The following is a 14,944-nucleotide window of genomic DNA, read 5'->3' on the forward strand; positions in this document are numbered from 1 at the left end:
TGAAGTAACTCAGTAGTGTAACTCCTTACAAAAGTGAAAAGTGGTAATATATTCCTAGTTACAATTAAAGTAACTCAAGTTGCTGTATATTTAATTTAAGTGCATATTTTCTTTGTTTTCTCAATGTTTGCAATTATTCGAGGAAAAAAAAAAATCATTGTAGTTAAATATAACTTATGGGGACAAAAAAGAGTTTTCTGCTCCTGAAACAGCAGAAATATTTGAAACAAAACTTAGACCGACGTTATTCAAACAGCAATATTGTAATACAAATATATTACATTTTTATCCCAGTAACTAAAAATATAAATATATTACAAGTTTAGAGTAACTTATCCAACACTGTTGTGTACAATAGTTTCAAACGAAGACACACACGTCACTCACAAATTATTTATTTTGTGTGTCATAATCAGTCAGCTCTACACACCACTTTTTTTTTTAATTTATTTTATTTTTTACATATATCAAATGTTATACCTATATCACCATATATACATAATAAAACAAAAGAGAGAGAAAATTAAAAAAAAAAAATAAAATACAATAAAAATGTTTTCAAAAAGGTGTTTTCCCGCCACTCACGAGCGCTGATCCGTCCTCCATGTGAGCGCCTCGTGAGGATGTGAGGAATGGGAAGTGAAGAGTTCCGGGACAGGATGTGGAGTCACTGCGGGGTCCCCCCCCCCCACCCCCCCATGAGTTCACATCTGGAGGAGGGGAGACAGACAGACCTGGACCTCGTTTTGGCAGCTGGAAATCTCCTGTTTCTGCTTGTTTTTATCAGCTTTTTCTGCTCTAACGCAGTGCGTTCGGTAAGTGACATGTTATTAACTAAACACAGCGTTTACATCGCATTAAGCGAAGGTCAGGAGGAAAACACCGTCCGTGCTTTTATTGTTCCTATCAGCTGTTTCTGCAAACAACTATATATATATATATATATATATATATGTATATATACATTTGCTTAAAAATCTATAGGTAATATTTGAATTTCGAAAGAAAAGCTGATGTTATTCCATTGTGGGGGTCCTGGGAGCTTCTTTTGTGCTGTGCAGACACTATAAACAGCTTTAATAACAGTGTGTGTTGTTCTGCCTGTCTCAGCCTGTAGTAGACAGTCTGCTGCAAACATCTACATCTACATGGGCCTAAACACTCTATTCACACAACCACCCCAGCATAAAACCAGCAAGGTTGACCACCATTATTTAAATTAAATGCCAAAAACAAGACCTTTGAGAAACTCTAATGAGACTTTAACGGTTTACTCAATGTCTTATCATTTCAATATAAACAAAATATAAAAAGTATTGAATGAGAATACTTCTTAAATATGTTTTTAAAAGTTTTTTTTTTTTTTTTTTTTAAATTATCCTTCCTTAATAATGTAACTTTAATTATGAGACTTTAATGGAGCACAACCACTGACAATGGCTTGAGTCCTAATGCTAGCTTACCTAAAGTCAGTGACCCAAAATAACACTTCAAAAACGTATTTTTTCTGTTTTTTTTTTTACAAGATTCTTAAATTTCATCCTTTTAATGAGTTGAAAAAAAAAAAAAAAAAATACTTACCTTGATGTACCGTGATAGGGATGTCCCGATACAACTTTTTCATTTCCGATATGATTCCGATATTGCAGCCTTGCGTATCGGCCGATACCAATATTGATCCGATATCAACATGAATCATACACACTTCTCTCTCTCTCTCTCTCTCTCTCTCTCTCTCTCTCTCTCTCTTTTCTTTAATAAAAAAAATAATAACTTATTTTGTAGTGTGGAATGTTAGAAAAGGCTTGATCAAGTGATGTTACTCAAACAGAGAACAATAGTCAACAACAGTAGGTATGAGAAAAACTGACTCTTTTATTATTAACCAATTGGTTACATAATTTTTAACCTTCAACATAATATCTACAGTATTCTACAATTGAATAAGAACTTAAGCATAATGTTTTTTTCCGTCGCCCTTTCCGGCATGCAAAAGGACAAAAAAAACAAAAAAACAATGATGTGATTTTGCTCTGAATGTCAAAATGAATTTCTGTGCTTGCAACCATGTCGGAAATGAACTGAATAAATAAAATTAAAAAAAATAAAATAAAGATAAATAAAAAAACAAATAGAAAAAAAAAAAATTTGAATCCGATATCCGATGTTTGTTTTTAGGCTAATATTGAACCGATATTGATATCGGGTCGGGGCACCCCTACTATTTATATACGTGTGTGTAAGCCCATCTGTGGCCCAGCCCACCACACATATAATCACACATTTTTGATTAAAAGAGGAATCAATTGCAGGTGTTGCCGTTATATCAATTCTCCTTTTAAAAAACAAGGCCTAGATTTAAACCTTTGACAAATAACAAAAACAAATGTAATTTCAATAACCTTTTCATCACTCTCCTCCAGATGTATGTGATGACTCCCATCTGGACTCTGCTGTCAGCCCTGTGGCTGGTTTTATCTGTAGCTGAGCCTCTGAGCAGCCCTGAGGAAAATGAAGTGCTGAAAACTGAGACTGAGTTGACCAAGAACCAGGTTGTGATTTTTAGATCGTAGAACATCCATGATTTTGTTTGGGTGTTTATATTTCATTCATTTGCATATATTTTCAACTGTATTTCAGAATCTGATGATTGAAAATACTATTAAAAATGTCAGTGAAGCCCCCCAAAGCCACTCTCGTACCACGTGTGAGTGATTTTTTTTTTTTTTTTACTTTTCTGTGTTTTCTGCCAACAATCTGTCCTAATGTTTCCATTTGGCCCATGTTTTTCCTTTTTATTCCCAGCTCCTTTAACCACTATGGCTCCATCAAGCTCCAGTGTTTCTCCTCCATGTCCAGGAAACCAGGTGCTGCAGGACACCAGTAATGGCTGTGGTTGTCCACCAGGAATGGTGAACATTGGGAACAACTGTTCCTGTCCTGCAGGATTCAGCCTGGATGAAGTAACAGAGTGTAAAGGTGTGCTGTGCACTGGAAGTGCTTATAGCAGGGCAGTTTCTATATCCATGTCTTTGGGAAGCAAGAATAATATACATGTAAAGCAACTGCAAGCTCTACAGTAGATCTGTTTCTGTTGCTGTGCTAAGATGCCTACAGATTTTGGCCACAAAACAAAATCAATAGAAACCAATAAGTGTAAGGTTTATTGCTAAGTTGTAGTTCTAAACCAGGTTTTTAGGCAAGAAATGGCTTTAAGATTTAAGACTCTTACCTCCGCCATGGAGGCAATATTTTCACAGGCATTTATTTATTTATTTATTTTTTTTTTTTTTGCAGGATTACGTCAAAAAGTACAAAATGGATTTTGACAAAGATAGGCCTCACACCATTTAAGATTCTAATACATTTTGGAGGGGATTCAGATCAATATGCTGATTCTGGATCAGCTTCGAAAATCAAAAAATCCCTTCTTCTTGTTTTTGGCAAAAATTCAAAAATGTATATCTCGATTCGTAACTGACTGTTCTTTATGAAATCGGACTCATTCATGTCGGGTTGGATCCTCATTTTATCCCATGGAGTTTCATCCATATTGGTTTAGGATTGTGCGTTTCATTGTGATTTTATGAAAAAATGGGGGTGCCTAAACATTTGGACCTTCTGTATCGTTTTTAATGGGGATAGGGATTTCTTGTAAGCCATTAAAGTGTGAATGAACATGGTGCCATGATCAGCATCACTGATCCAGACAACTATGAATATTGGGCAGAGGATATTAGCTGCTTGGCTAAAGTTTGGGCTCTCTGATTTCTCTTGTTTTTAGTAAAAATGCTGCATTTTTCTATGTTGTCATTGATTTTTTAGCTCCTCAGAAAATGAAGTAAAAGTTGCATCAACACTGCCCTAAACTCCATTTCCATATCTTATGTCTTCCATCCAACAGATGTTGATGAGTGTGACACAGCTGGACCTGGGCTCTGCGGCCTCCACGCCAGCTGCACCAATAACCTCGGCTCTTACACGTGTAACTGTCTCCGTGGTTACCTGATGGGTGCTGGAGGATGCCAGGGTACTGTATGTCACTGAGTTTACACATAGAGTTGAAGTGATATTGTGTTTACTGTGTGTGTGTGTGTGTCCATTGGGTTCCCTAGACGTGGATGAGTGTGTTCTGGCTGCAGCGACGGGCCTGCAGGCCTGTCATAGCTTTGCTGAATGCAAAAACACTGTTGGCTCCTTCACATGCTCGTGCCCTGTGGGATATGTAATGGCTCTAAATGGAAAAAGCTGTGTAGGTGAGACTGAAGCTGATGTTTCGAGTGCACTTTCATTCAAAATTGGGTTTGCAGTGTTTTAGAATAGAAACGCAGGCAGCATTTTGTGTTAAAATGCAGGTGCAAAGTACTTTAAGTGTGTCTGCTTGGAATTTGGTTTATTTGTGTGTAGATGTGGATGAGTGCAGCTTCGAGGAGCAGTGTCGCACAGAGTTAGGGAACGTGTGTGTGAATACTCCTGGGAGCTTCCTGTGCCAGTGCCAGCTGGGATTTAGAGCAGAGGCTCCAGCCTGTGTGGGTAAGTCAGTCACTAGGCACCACCACAACTGCATGAGCACAATGCGCCGATTTGTTCTGGTGCTGTAAGTTTTTGACATATTTTGTTTTGCATTGTTGTCACCACATGGTCCTTGCCGGCTCTCCTTTGGCTGCGGCAAACATTTCACATTGACCTGTTTGTCCTCTGTAGGTCCTGTGTGTCCAGACTACACAGTCTGCCAAGGTATGCTGTGCTTTGAATGCGTGCTTTTTGACACTTTAATTGTGACAACACAAAAGAAAAACCTTTTAGAGCGAATACACGGAGGGATTTGTTGCGTTACATATTTTTTGTGCTTGTTTCCTCAAATCGATCAATTATTCAGACTTTTACAGCCTTTATCGACCACAGGGAGTGAACAGCACAGTGCTCCATACTGTGAAAAGAGCACAGATTAAAATAGAGGCATTAACTTCCTCATGGGAAGTTTTTGTGTAGCGTTTTTTTTTTTTTTTAAGCTGCACAGGGATAGTAAACATCAATAAAAATTGCATGTGAAATAGTCAGTGTGTAGACCGTGGATTCATCCTGATGAGTTTCACCAACAGGGTTTCAATCAGCATTTGTGTAATTACAGTTTGATTGAGGTTTGCAGATCAAATTAGTCACATGCACCACATTGGAAAACTGTTTATCTCTGAACAACAACATGCAAAGTTATGAACTGTTATGGCGGTGAGTAAAAAGTATTGTGCAGATGTTCGACTCTGTCTTTCTCTGTCTGTGGCCTTTGTTCCAGATGTGGATGAATGTAAACAAAGTCCTGATGTGTGTGAGGATCAGGGCGTGTGTGAGAACACGTTGGGGAGCTACAAGTGTGTTTGTCAGCCAGGTTTCCGGGGAAACGGCACACACTGCGTAGGTAAGTAATTGACACTAATCTACCTCAGTGTTTCCCATAGACAGGGTTCGTCTTCCTGAGTGTGCACAATTTAATGTTATCAAAAAAGATCCCCAGTGGCAAAGTCAGGCCTAATCAGTATACATGTACTTTAGTTAGAGGTTGTTTAAAAACAGAATGAAATGTTTACTGTCTTACTCCAGATAAGAATGAGTGTGCAGTGGGTGATCACGGGTGCGACGCCAACGCTCGTTGTGGCAACATCATTGGGTCGTATTTTTGCCAGTGTTACCAGGGCTTCAATGGAGATGGGCACTCGTGTTTTGGTGGGTATGAAGTGTGTTAATCTGTGTGTGTACAAACAGTACGTGGAGGAATCTGCTGCACCCTCACGCTCATCCGTCACAATCACCCAGGGGTTGTTCTGGATGTCTTTGTTTACAGACATTGATGAGTGCATTGTGTCTAATGGCCTATGTGAGCACAACTGCACAAATGAGCCTGGAGCGTACAGCTGCCAATGCTCTGCAGGATACCAGCTGCAGCAGGATGGACATAACTGCACAGGTAAACACAGTCTGACACTGCGGGGCCACTTTAACTCTTTTTTCTGTGTGTGAGAGTTTGACAAAGAAAAACAACCTCATGGTCATTTAAGAGAAAACCGAGTATGTGGAGATGTTTTTAAGAAATCCAACCAAGCTTTACATTTTACTTCAGCTTAAAGAGTAACTAAACCCCTGCTTTCTGCTGACCTGCCACTAGGGGGGAAATTCCTTAAAAATGCCTTGAATATGGGCGTCACTGCTGTAGCAGCAAGACACGCCCACTCAGGCAGCCCACAGCGCTGTGCGCAGAGACAGACGGTAATACACACAATGATGTGTCACTACAACCACAGGCACACACAATCACAACGTGAAGCTCACACACAGCCTTACAGCCATACTCTCCCTCCACTTCACGCACATAGCAACAAGATGTACATACACATCTGTGCACACGCAGAGACAGATGGGAATACACACATAATGTGTCTGTAAATACACACTTAGTTTGGTGAACCCTCTGATTAGCGCATAATCTGCTCTATATAGAAGCACAGAGTCAGACGAGGACGAGTGGGACGAGGATTAATAAACAGCACTACTTAATACCAAATACATATGTAATCAGCAGAAAAAAGTGGGTTTGGGGTTTAGTTACTCATTAATGGCAAAGTTATGTATTTACCTCTGCCAAGGAACTTGTATTTCCACTGGGGTTCCATTACATTTTGGAGGGGTTCCGTATCAATATACAACTTCTGGATCACTTTGAAAAAACATCCCTATCGCTCATCATTGGCAAAATGTAAAAAAAATCCTACTTTATGAAATGTGACTTAGTCATGTTGTTGTAATTCCTCTGTAACTCCACTGAGTTTCATGTGGTTTGGATCCAGGATTATTCAAAAAATTGGGGGTGCCAACATACATTTGGACAAACTGTATCATTATTAATAGGCTTTCTTTCAATCCTTTAGTGTGAATGATCATGGTACCATGATCAGGATCACTGATCCAGATAACTGCCAATATCTGGCAAAAAGTATTTATTTAATTTAATATTTTTTTTGCATTGATATTGTTGCAAAATAACATTTAAAATAACTTGAATAAACTCAGAAATTGTAAGACTCTTAAAGGAATCACAGATGAGTGCTGCCACTAGAGGGCAGCAGAATGAGCTTCACCCCTCCTGGACCAGAAATCTGTTTCTTTTGTCCTATTTTATAGAGTTCTATGGGAGCATGTGTGTGTGTGTGTGTGTGTGATACCTCAATGTTTAATATCCTCAGATATTGATGAGTGTGTGACCTTGAACGGGACGTGTGGGCACATCTGCATCAACACTCAAGGATCATTCCAGTGCTCCTGCAAGTCTGGTTATCAGCTGCACATTGATGGACGCACCTGTGTGGGTCAGTTAATCACAGATGATCATTCATTTCCCTCTGGTTCTTACTCTACATTACATTTACCAGGGCTTGTGTGTCAGTTTTCATGCATTTGTGTTCTTCACAGACATTGACGAATGTAAACTCCAGAATGGCGGATGTTCCCACTCCTGCACCAACTCTCCTGGAGGACACGTGTGCCACTGCCCACCTCCTCTGTTGTTAGACATAGATGACCTCACATGCAGCAGTGAGTTTCTTAATATGTTTATACACAATAATACTTGTCTTCATCAAGTTAATAAAATAATTCTGATTATAGATGTTAAAATGGTTACATAACTCAATATGTATAGGCCACAAGTTATTCTCAAACCGATGTTGTGATGTATTTAACATGATTGTTTTCACCCTCTAACACACGTGTGTCAAACTCACGGCCCGGGGGCCAAATCCGGCCAGTTGGGGCATTTATTTCGGCCCGCAAGAGAAAATAAAAATGACAGAGAAAACAAGAATCATTGTGTAAATGAAACTCAACATTTGCAGGGGCTCACAGTTTTCTTGGTGCTTATATCGTGTAATTGAAGTCATTTTTAATGTTAAGCAGTTGAAAAACTCAAAAATTTCCTCTGATGATGACATAATATTTTCCTTAATTAAATAGTAATTGGCCACAAAATCTAGGAAATTTAAAGTGAAGATCATGTTGAGACTGATATTTATTACTTATTGCTTGGATATAGTCAGTTTCCTACATATTTTATATTTTATGTATATGTAGAAGTGCAAACTAGGGCGCAATAATGTTGAAATTACTTGTTTTCCCGCATAAAATCTGTGGCCCAATATGATATCAAACTGCTTTGTATCTGTCCCCTGAACTAAAATGATTTTGACATCCCTGCTCTAACAGATGTTACATCGTGCAAGCTGAGAAATGGTGGCTGTGACCACACATGCAGTGTGATGGCTGAGGGGAACGTCCAGTGTAGCTGTCAAGCAGGCTGGAAGCTGGAGGGAGACATGCGGAGCTGTGTTGGTAAAAATGTGTTTCCAGTTTCACCCTCAAACAGAACAATAGTTTAGTGCTTTATTATTCATTATTTGGTCATTGTTAGAAATCTTTATGTTTTGGACCATTTTAAATCGGAATATAGAGAATTCAATCTAGTCCAGTGGTTCTCAACCTCTGCAGCCCGCAACCCCAGAAAAATATAGGTACCAGAGACCGGGGACCACTGTACATGAAGGTGGTTGAGCACCAGTGACGTGCAGTCAGGGTAGGCAAGGTAGGCAGTGCCTACCCAAGGGTGAATTGATATTTTTTATTTTTTGTTTTATATAATAATTATAAATTGTTTATTTTTCAATTTCCGATAGCCTACAGTACCTGCAAGTTTGAAAGTGTCAGTATTTTGTGCTTTTCATAGCCCAAATGAATAAACATCGCTACTTCCTGGCACGACACAGACGCTGCACAAGTGTCACTCCGCTGTAAGGCAGGAGGAGGCCACATCCTCTCCCAAAGGCACCTTGCTGTTCTGCCTCTGGCCATAGCGTGTGTTTATATGTGTTCATCAGTTCCCCAATATGAAAACCATTTACGTGAAAAGGCAGATTGCTACGCTGCCTTTGGAGGTAACCATGCTAGGTTAAATGCTATACATTCGTTCAGAGTGTATTAGTGAATTGATACAGCGTGGCCGCTCCTACGATAACACTACAGGCAGGATGGCACCGCTAGATAAAAATACTTTCTTTTGAGGAAAAACAACAGCTTTTAAAAGATGGGAGACCAACACCTGAGCTACCAGACCTTCAGCAAAGGTAAGGTCAGAAAATTGTTCGTACTTTCCACAGTGAATGGTACAAAAGGAAGGATTGGCTTTGTGGATGCGCCTCACTGAGGCTGTTCTGAGTTGTTGTTGTCATTTTCTCCGTGTTTCTGTGTTTCCAACACAAACAACGGATGTACTGCCGTAACAAAAGATATATCTTGTTGGGAGAGTATGGAGGCTGCTATTGAATAATTGTTTAAGTTTTTTTAATGATGTTTTACGATCTTGATTTTGTTAGATTAACACTTGCCAGCCGAAACATATGAAATTGTCATTGGTGTTGACATTGGTGGCCTCGATTTGCAACGCCCTGCCATCCCAACCCTAGTGCTCACTGCACATCACTGAAGAACAGTCATGATGTGGAGACATGGTCATCTATAAGGGGGAATAAAGGGTAGAGCTTTTTGAGGCCCATCCATAAAGTCTGCAAAATGATGGTCCATTGTTACATGAATCAGTGCTAACCACATATTTTTATTTATCTGACTAGTATCCACTGTTATCCAGGAAGTTTATTATACAGTATATAGTCATCTTAAAGATGTAAATGGGTTAAAAGTCACAAAGCATGGTGGAAAAGGTGGTGATATGGGATTTTAAAATCCACAGAAATTGGTTAGAAGTTGCAAATTAGAGTGGCCAAAAACGGACAGAAAAGTGGTAAAAAATGGTTAAAAGTGTCATATTGGAACAATTAGTTTAAACGGGCAAATAATGGGCATGATAAATTGTAAATGTGGTTAAATTGGCAAAAATAAGCATGAAATATGGTGAAAAGAGGTTAAAAGTGACAGTAATGGGTCAACATATGCAACCTCAGGTGGGAAAAGTAGTGGAAAGGGTTTATAAGTGCTGAAAAATGTGCAGAAAAGGCATCGCAATTTGATGGAAAAGTGGCAGAAAAGGTAATGTAGCAAAAATGCATTAAAAGAAGCAAAAATATTGCAAGAAAAAGTGATGAAAATAGGTTCAAATATAGCAAGTTTGGTGGATATGCAGAAAAAGGGTAAAAATAAGAAAAGAATAGGCTCAAATTGTTTATTTCTTGAAGGCATCTGGCTACCACCTCCCATGTCTCGCGACCCCAAGGTTGAGAACCCCTGATCTCGTCTTTAATGGATGTAGTGGATTTGATTGGGGTTCGGAGTTTTATTTCGTATGTTTTCTGAGAAACTGCACAAAATCTCACAGAGCTTTTCTTCCTGGGACACACAAGCAAAGTATTCTGGTGGACGTTTTTTCTAAATTCTGTTTCACGGCGGTCATTTCCTTTGTCACAAGACGTGAACGAGTGTGGAGACTTCACAAACGGAGGCTGTGAGCAGCTCTGTGAGAACCATCCTGGTGGTTTCAACTGCACCTGCAGGGATGGTTACAAGATTCGAACAGACGACGTCACCAAGTGCCAGCGTGAGTCAAACCAAACCTTAAAGATACTGGTATACAGCTGATCAAAATCAAATCAAAAGTAACAAGTTACATAGAAACATATTAGGTCAACACATTTCAAACACTTTGATTTGTTATATTATACATTTTCTTTTCCTTCCTAGCTGTGTGTGACCCTCCTTGCCACAATTATGGTGTGTGTATGGCTCCAAACAGCTGTGACTGTCCTCCAGGGTATCCTGGGTTGGGCTGCTCAGGTAACAAACTCCCCAGTTTTCTGTTAAATGAAAGGTTTAACCATCTACTGTAACTCGTCAGTCATTATGGGAGCTCAGTTATGAACAGAATAAATACCCCAAAAAGTCTCCCTCAGGTTGTACGCACACTAACACAATCAGTGTTCACAATATGTGCTCCATTTGTGTTGTGCAGACAAAATGTTGGGTTAAAGATGTAGCAAAGAAGTGCTAAAATATAAGGTTTATAATATGTTGTGCATTTTTTTTTTTTTTTTGCTCTAATTTATTTGTTTTTTTGTTTTTGTTAAACCAGTATTTTATGATGAATGGAAATGTTTTTAACATGAAACAAATGCAATAATAGGTTAATGAGAAGTGGGTGCATTGTGTTTTTCAGCTATGTGCTCGCCACCCTGTGCACATGGAGGGACTTGCATGCGCTGGAACAAGTGTTCGTGTTCTCCAGGCTGGACAGGAGCAGGTTGTCATACAGGTGAAAAGTGTTCAAAGTACACCATGTAAAGTTAAGAGATTCATTTAGTTTAAAAAAACAAAACAAAAAAAACATCTGTTTCACTATGGTTGTGCCCTATTCTCTCCTCCAGCTGTGTGTGAGTTGCCATGTGCTAACAATGGTCGCTGCGTTGGACCTAATAATTGTCAATGTCCGTCAGACTACAGCGGACCTCAGTGTCTCCTACGTGAGTGACACAACTACAGTACAACATGTCAGAATCTTGTTAACTATTAAAGTTTCTAGAACTATGAGTAGGAGATAAAACAATGAATTTTATTCAGTATTGCTACGGAGTGTAATGTGTCATATTTGCTTTCCAGCCCTCTGCACTCCTGTATGTCAAAATGGGGGCAGATGTGTGGACGTCAACAAATGCACGTGTGTTGGTGGATGGCAAGGAGCTCGATGTCAGATTGGTAAGAATACACACTTTAAGTCATCATGCCTGTGCTTTTCATTTGTTCTGCTATTTAGAAATCAAAGCATGGCGGCTGTGGTTTCATCCTAGTGTAAAAACTTGTGTTTTATTGACAGTCTTTTCAGTCATCAGCATTTTCTATTGTCTGGTCCTAGTTACTTAGGAGACATAGGCAACTGGTGGCCCGGTTTAATCTTGTGCGTCCCCCAAAACAAAATTGTAATTCATGAAGTAGTAAGTTATATGAAGCCCCACAAAACGCACTAAACTCTAGAAACAGAAAACGACAGGAAAATGCACAAAATGTCAACAAAAGTACACAAAATAACAACAAAAACACAAAAATATATATTTTTTTTAGAAAGGGAATGATTCATAAAACACACAAAATGACAACAAAGACACAAAAAACAAGCACTTAAACACACAAAATGACTAACAATTGTTATGGCAAAATTATTAGTTATGCTTAATAATATATTTACTCATATATTTTAATCCTTAAGCCTTGGGTTGTAACTTTCCATTGCGTTATTTTCATGTCTTCAACTTTGCTTCTAGCTCTGGGTCAAGCCATCTCTTCAAAAGCACATGATGTCTTCCCAAAACAATACTGAAATCTCACAAGGTCGAGACGCACAGGCACCCTCTGTGTACGCACTCACATGCCTACACACACTCACATAGTCACACATACACACCCCATACACATCCATTCACACACACAAACACATAAATGCACACACCTCCACTCCCATGACAATCAGCAGATACCAAGAGAACTGGCTGTTTTGACTCAAGAAGAAACTGTCTTTTTTTTCATCCTCTGTCCTCACCTTCTCCCTCTCTCTTTATCTTTATCTCCCGGGGGGAGGAGGGAGGGGGGACTGAGGGGGGATATACGTGATGGTTTAGAATTGTGTTTCACTCGATCATCGGACGTCCGCCCGGGCGGTCACTAATTTTGTCCATCTTTGTACTCTTTTTTACTTAGTTTTATAATAAACCTTTTTTATAAAATCATCAATGCCTCGCCTGGACTCCATCACTCAACCAGAGCAATAAATCACGTCTCCAAATGAGGTCAACCGCAAATTTGCCGTGACGCAATATACTATAACACTATAGGCAAGGCAAGGCAAGGCAAATTTATTTATATAGCGCATTTCATACTCAAGGCAACTCAATGTGCTTTACATGATAAAACATTCAATTGTTTAAAATCAATAAGAACATTTAAAATCATCAGTAAAATCAATAAGAACATTTAAAATCATCAGTAAAATCAATTAAAATCATCAGTAAAATCATCATGACATCAACAACATGACAAAAAATCTCTCTCTCAATCATATGCAGTAGAGAAAAAAAGTGCCTTTAACTTTGATTTAAAAATGTTCACATTGGATGCTGACTTCAGCTCCGCTGGCAGTTTGTTCCACTTCTTTGCAGCATAACAACTAAAAGCAGCATCACCATGTTTACTGTGAACTCTGGGCTCCACTATCTGATCTGTGTCCATAGATCTGAGAGACCTGCTGGGTTCATACCTGACTAACATGTCACTGATGTATTCTGGACCAAACCCATTCACAGATTTATACACCAGCAGCAGAACTTTAAAGTCTATTCTGAGGCTGACTGGGAGCCAGTGTAAAGACTTTAAAAAGACTATAAACTATAACACAATAACGACTCAAACTCACAAGAAGGCAACAAAAATTTGCCATATTGAAAAGAAATTCTACAAAATGAATTCTAAAACGCACAAAATGCCTAAAAACTAAAAAATACACCAAGTAGATCACACAAAATGACTACAATGACAAAACAATTTGTTATTTTCTGTGTTAATACTCAGATTGGTCTTTATTCTAAATGTTGACATGAATGTTGATAATGTGGCCCTGCTGTGATAGAAGTTGCCCGTCTCTGCTTTAGAGTGTAGTACCTAGCGATCACATGTGAGTGGGTGAAGTGTTGCTTGTATTTTCTCTGCTAAGTTCTTCCTTTGACTAAAGCTGAAATATATGGGGATTATTATGTAACAAATATCTCTTTCACTCCAGAGCCTGTTGTGTGTCCCAGCTCCTGTAAGAATGGCGGCGTGTGCGTGGGCTTCAATCGATGCCGCTGTGCCAAAGGATTTACTGGCGCTGTCTGTGAAACAGGTTTGCCTTTGAATGTAAAACATTCTGAGTGTCTCAGCACCCCAAGGTATATAGTTATAAACTGTTGCTGTTGTTTTCAGCGGTGACGACCCCATGTGTACCACCCTGTCAACACGGAGCCACATGCAGCCCCCACAACACCTGTACCTGTCCAGAAGGCACTGCAGGCCTGCGCTGTGAGAGACTGTAAGCGTGAGCCACTAGTAACGTTCAGCTCTAGTGGTGTTAGTGCCACTGAGCTCTCTCTGTATTTGTCTCCTGTAGGACATGCCCCGTGGTCACTGTGGTGGTCAGCATGGCCCGAGCTGTGAGAAAGGCTTTTAAAGAGAGCTACGTTGATCGCTGTGGACCATTCGGAGTAAAGCTATGCACCAAATACAGGTGATTTCTTTCAATAAAATGTACTACAAAAGCTACATGAAAGATGTGTTGTGTGACAGTGTGATGGGAATACTGGCTATATAAACTGTCTGCTTTGCCTTTGTGTTTTCAGATTAAACCAGGCACGTGTGTACCTGCAGGCCTACAGGGTGGGTTACAAAATCCAGTGTCTAGAGAAGAAAGGTGGATAAGCAGCTTTGCTTTTTGTAAAGGCAAGGTTTGTCCTGAGAAAAAACTCCAACATCTTAGCCAAACTGTGAAGGCCAAAATTAAGACTGATGTTTAATACTGGTGCATAGTGCATTTTTCTGCTGAAAAAGTATTTGGGTATGAAGTAGTGCTGTGACTGATCTCGGTCCAACTCTCAACATTTTAGTCAAACTATTTTAGTTTGGCATATTTTGTTGTAAAATGTCAGAGTGACTGTCCTCTATGGGTTGAAACCAGGCTATTACAATTGATTTTTGCTATTAGCTGAAAACAAGATTTTGTGACCTCATTGAACCATCTGGCGTCACAAACAAGCACTGTTAGCCCCGCCCCTTTTTATACAAACTAGCACCTGGGGACTCTGCAATCTGTGGTGAGTAGGTTGGATAGAGATAATTGTGAATAAAGAGGTATAGTGAGTATTGAATAATTGAATAGGAA

General features: G+C 39.3%; 1 protein-coding gene across 1 annotated transcript; it reads left to right on the top strand.

The window, feature by feature from the left end:
- Positions 1-632: 632 nt before the first annotated feature.
- On the top strand, positions 633-14,918 carry LOC114461708 (fibrillin-2). Its single transcript, XM_028444002.1, has 23 exons — positions 633-815; positions 2,424-2,552; positions 2,641-2,707; positions 2,806-2,979; positions 3,905-4,030; positions 4,116-4,256; positions 4,408-4,533; positions 4,705-4,737; positions 5,294-5,416; positions 5,599-5,721; positions 5,840-5,962; positions 7,236-7,358; positions 7,462-7,584; positions 8,251-8,376; positions 10,460-10,588; positions 10,732-10,824; positions 11,204-11,299; positions 11,412-11,507; positions 11,644-11,739; positions 13,811-13,912; positions 13,993-14,098; positions 14,177-14,293; positions 14,406-14,918. Exons 1-23 carry the CDS (start codon positions 633-635, stop codon positions 14,482-14,484), a joined length of 2,634 nt encoding a protein of 877 aa, XP_028299803.1. The 3' UTR covers positions 14,485-14,918.
- Positions 14,919-14,944: the final 26 nt, after the last annotated feature.

The sequence above is a fragment of the Gouania willdenowi genome, chromosome 4 (assembly GCF_900634775.1).
Source record: "Gouania willdenowi chromosome 4, fGouWil2.1, whole genome shotgun sequence".
Lineage (NCBI taxonomy): Eukaryota > Metazoa > Chordata > Actinopteri > Blenniiformes > Gobiesocidae > Gouania > Gouania willdenowi.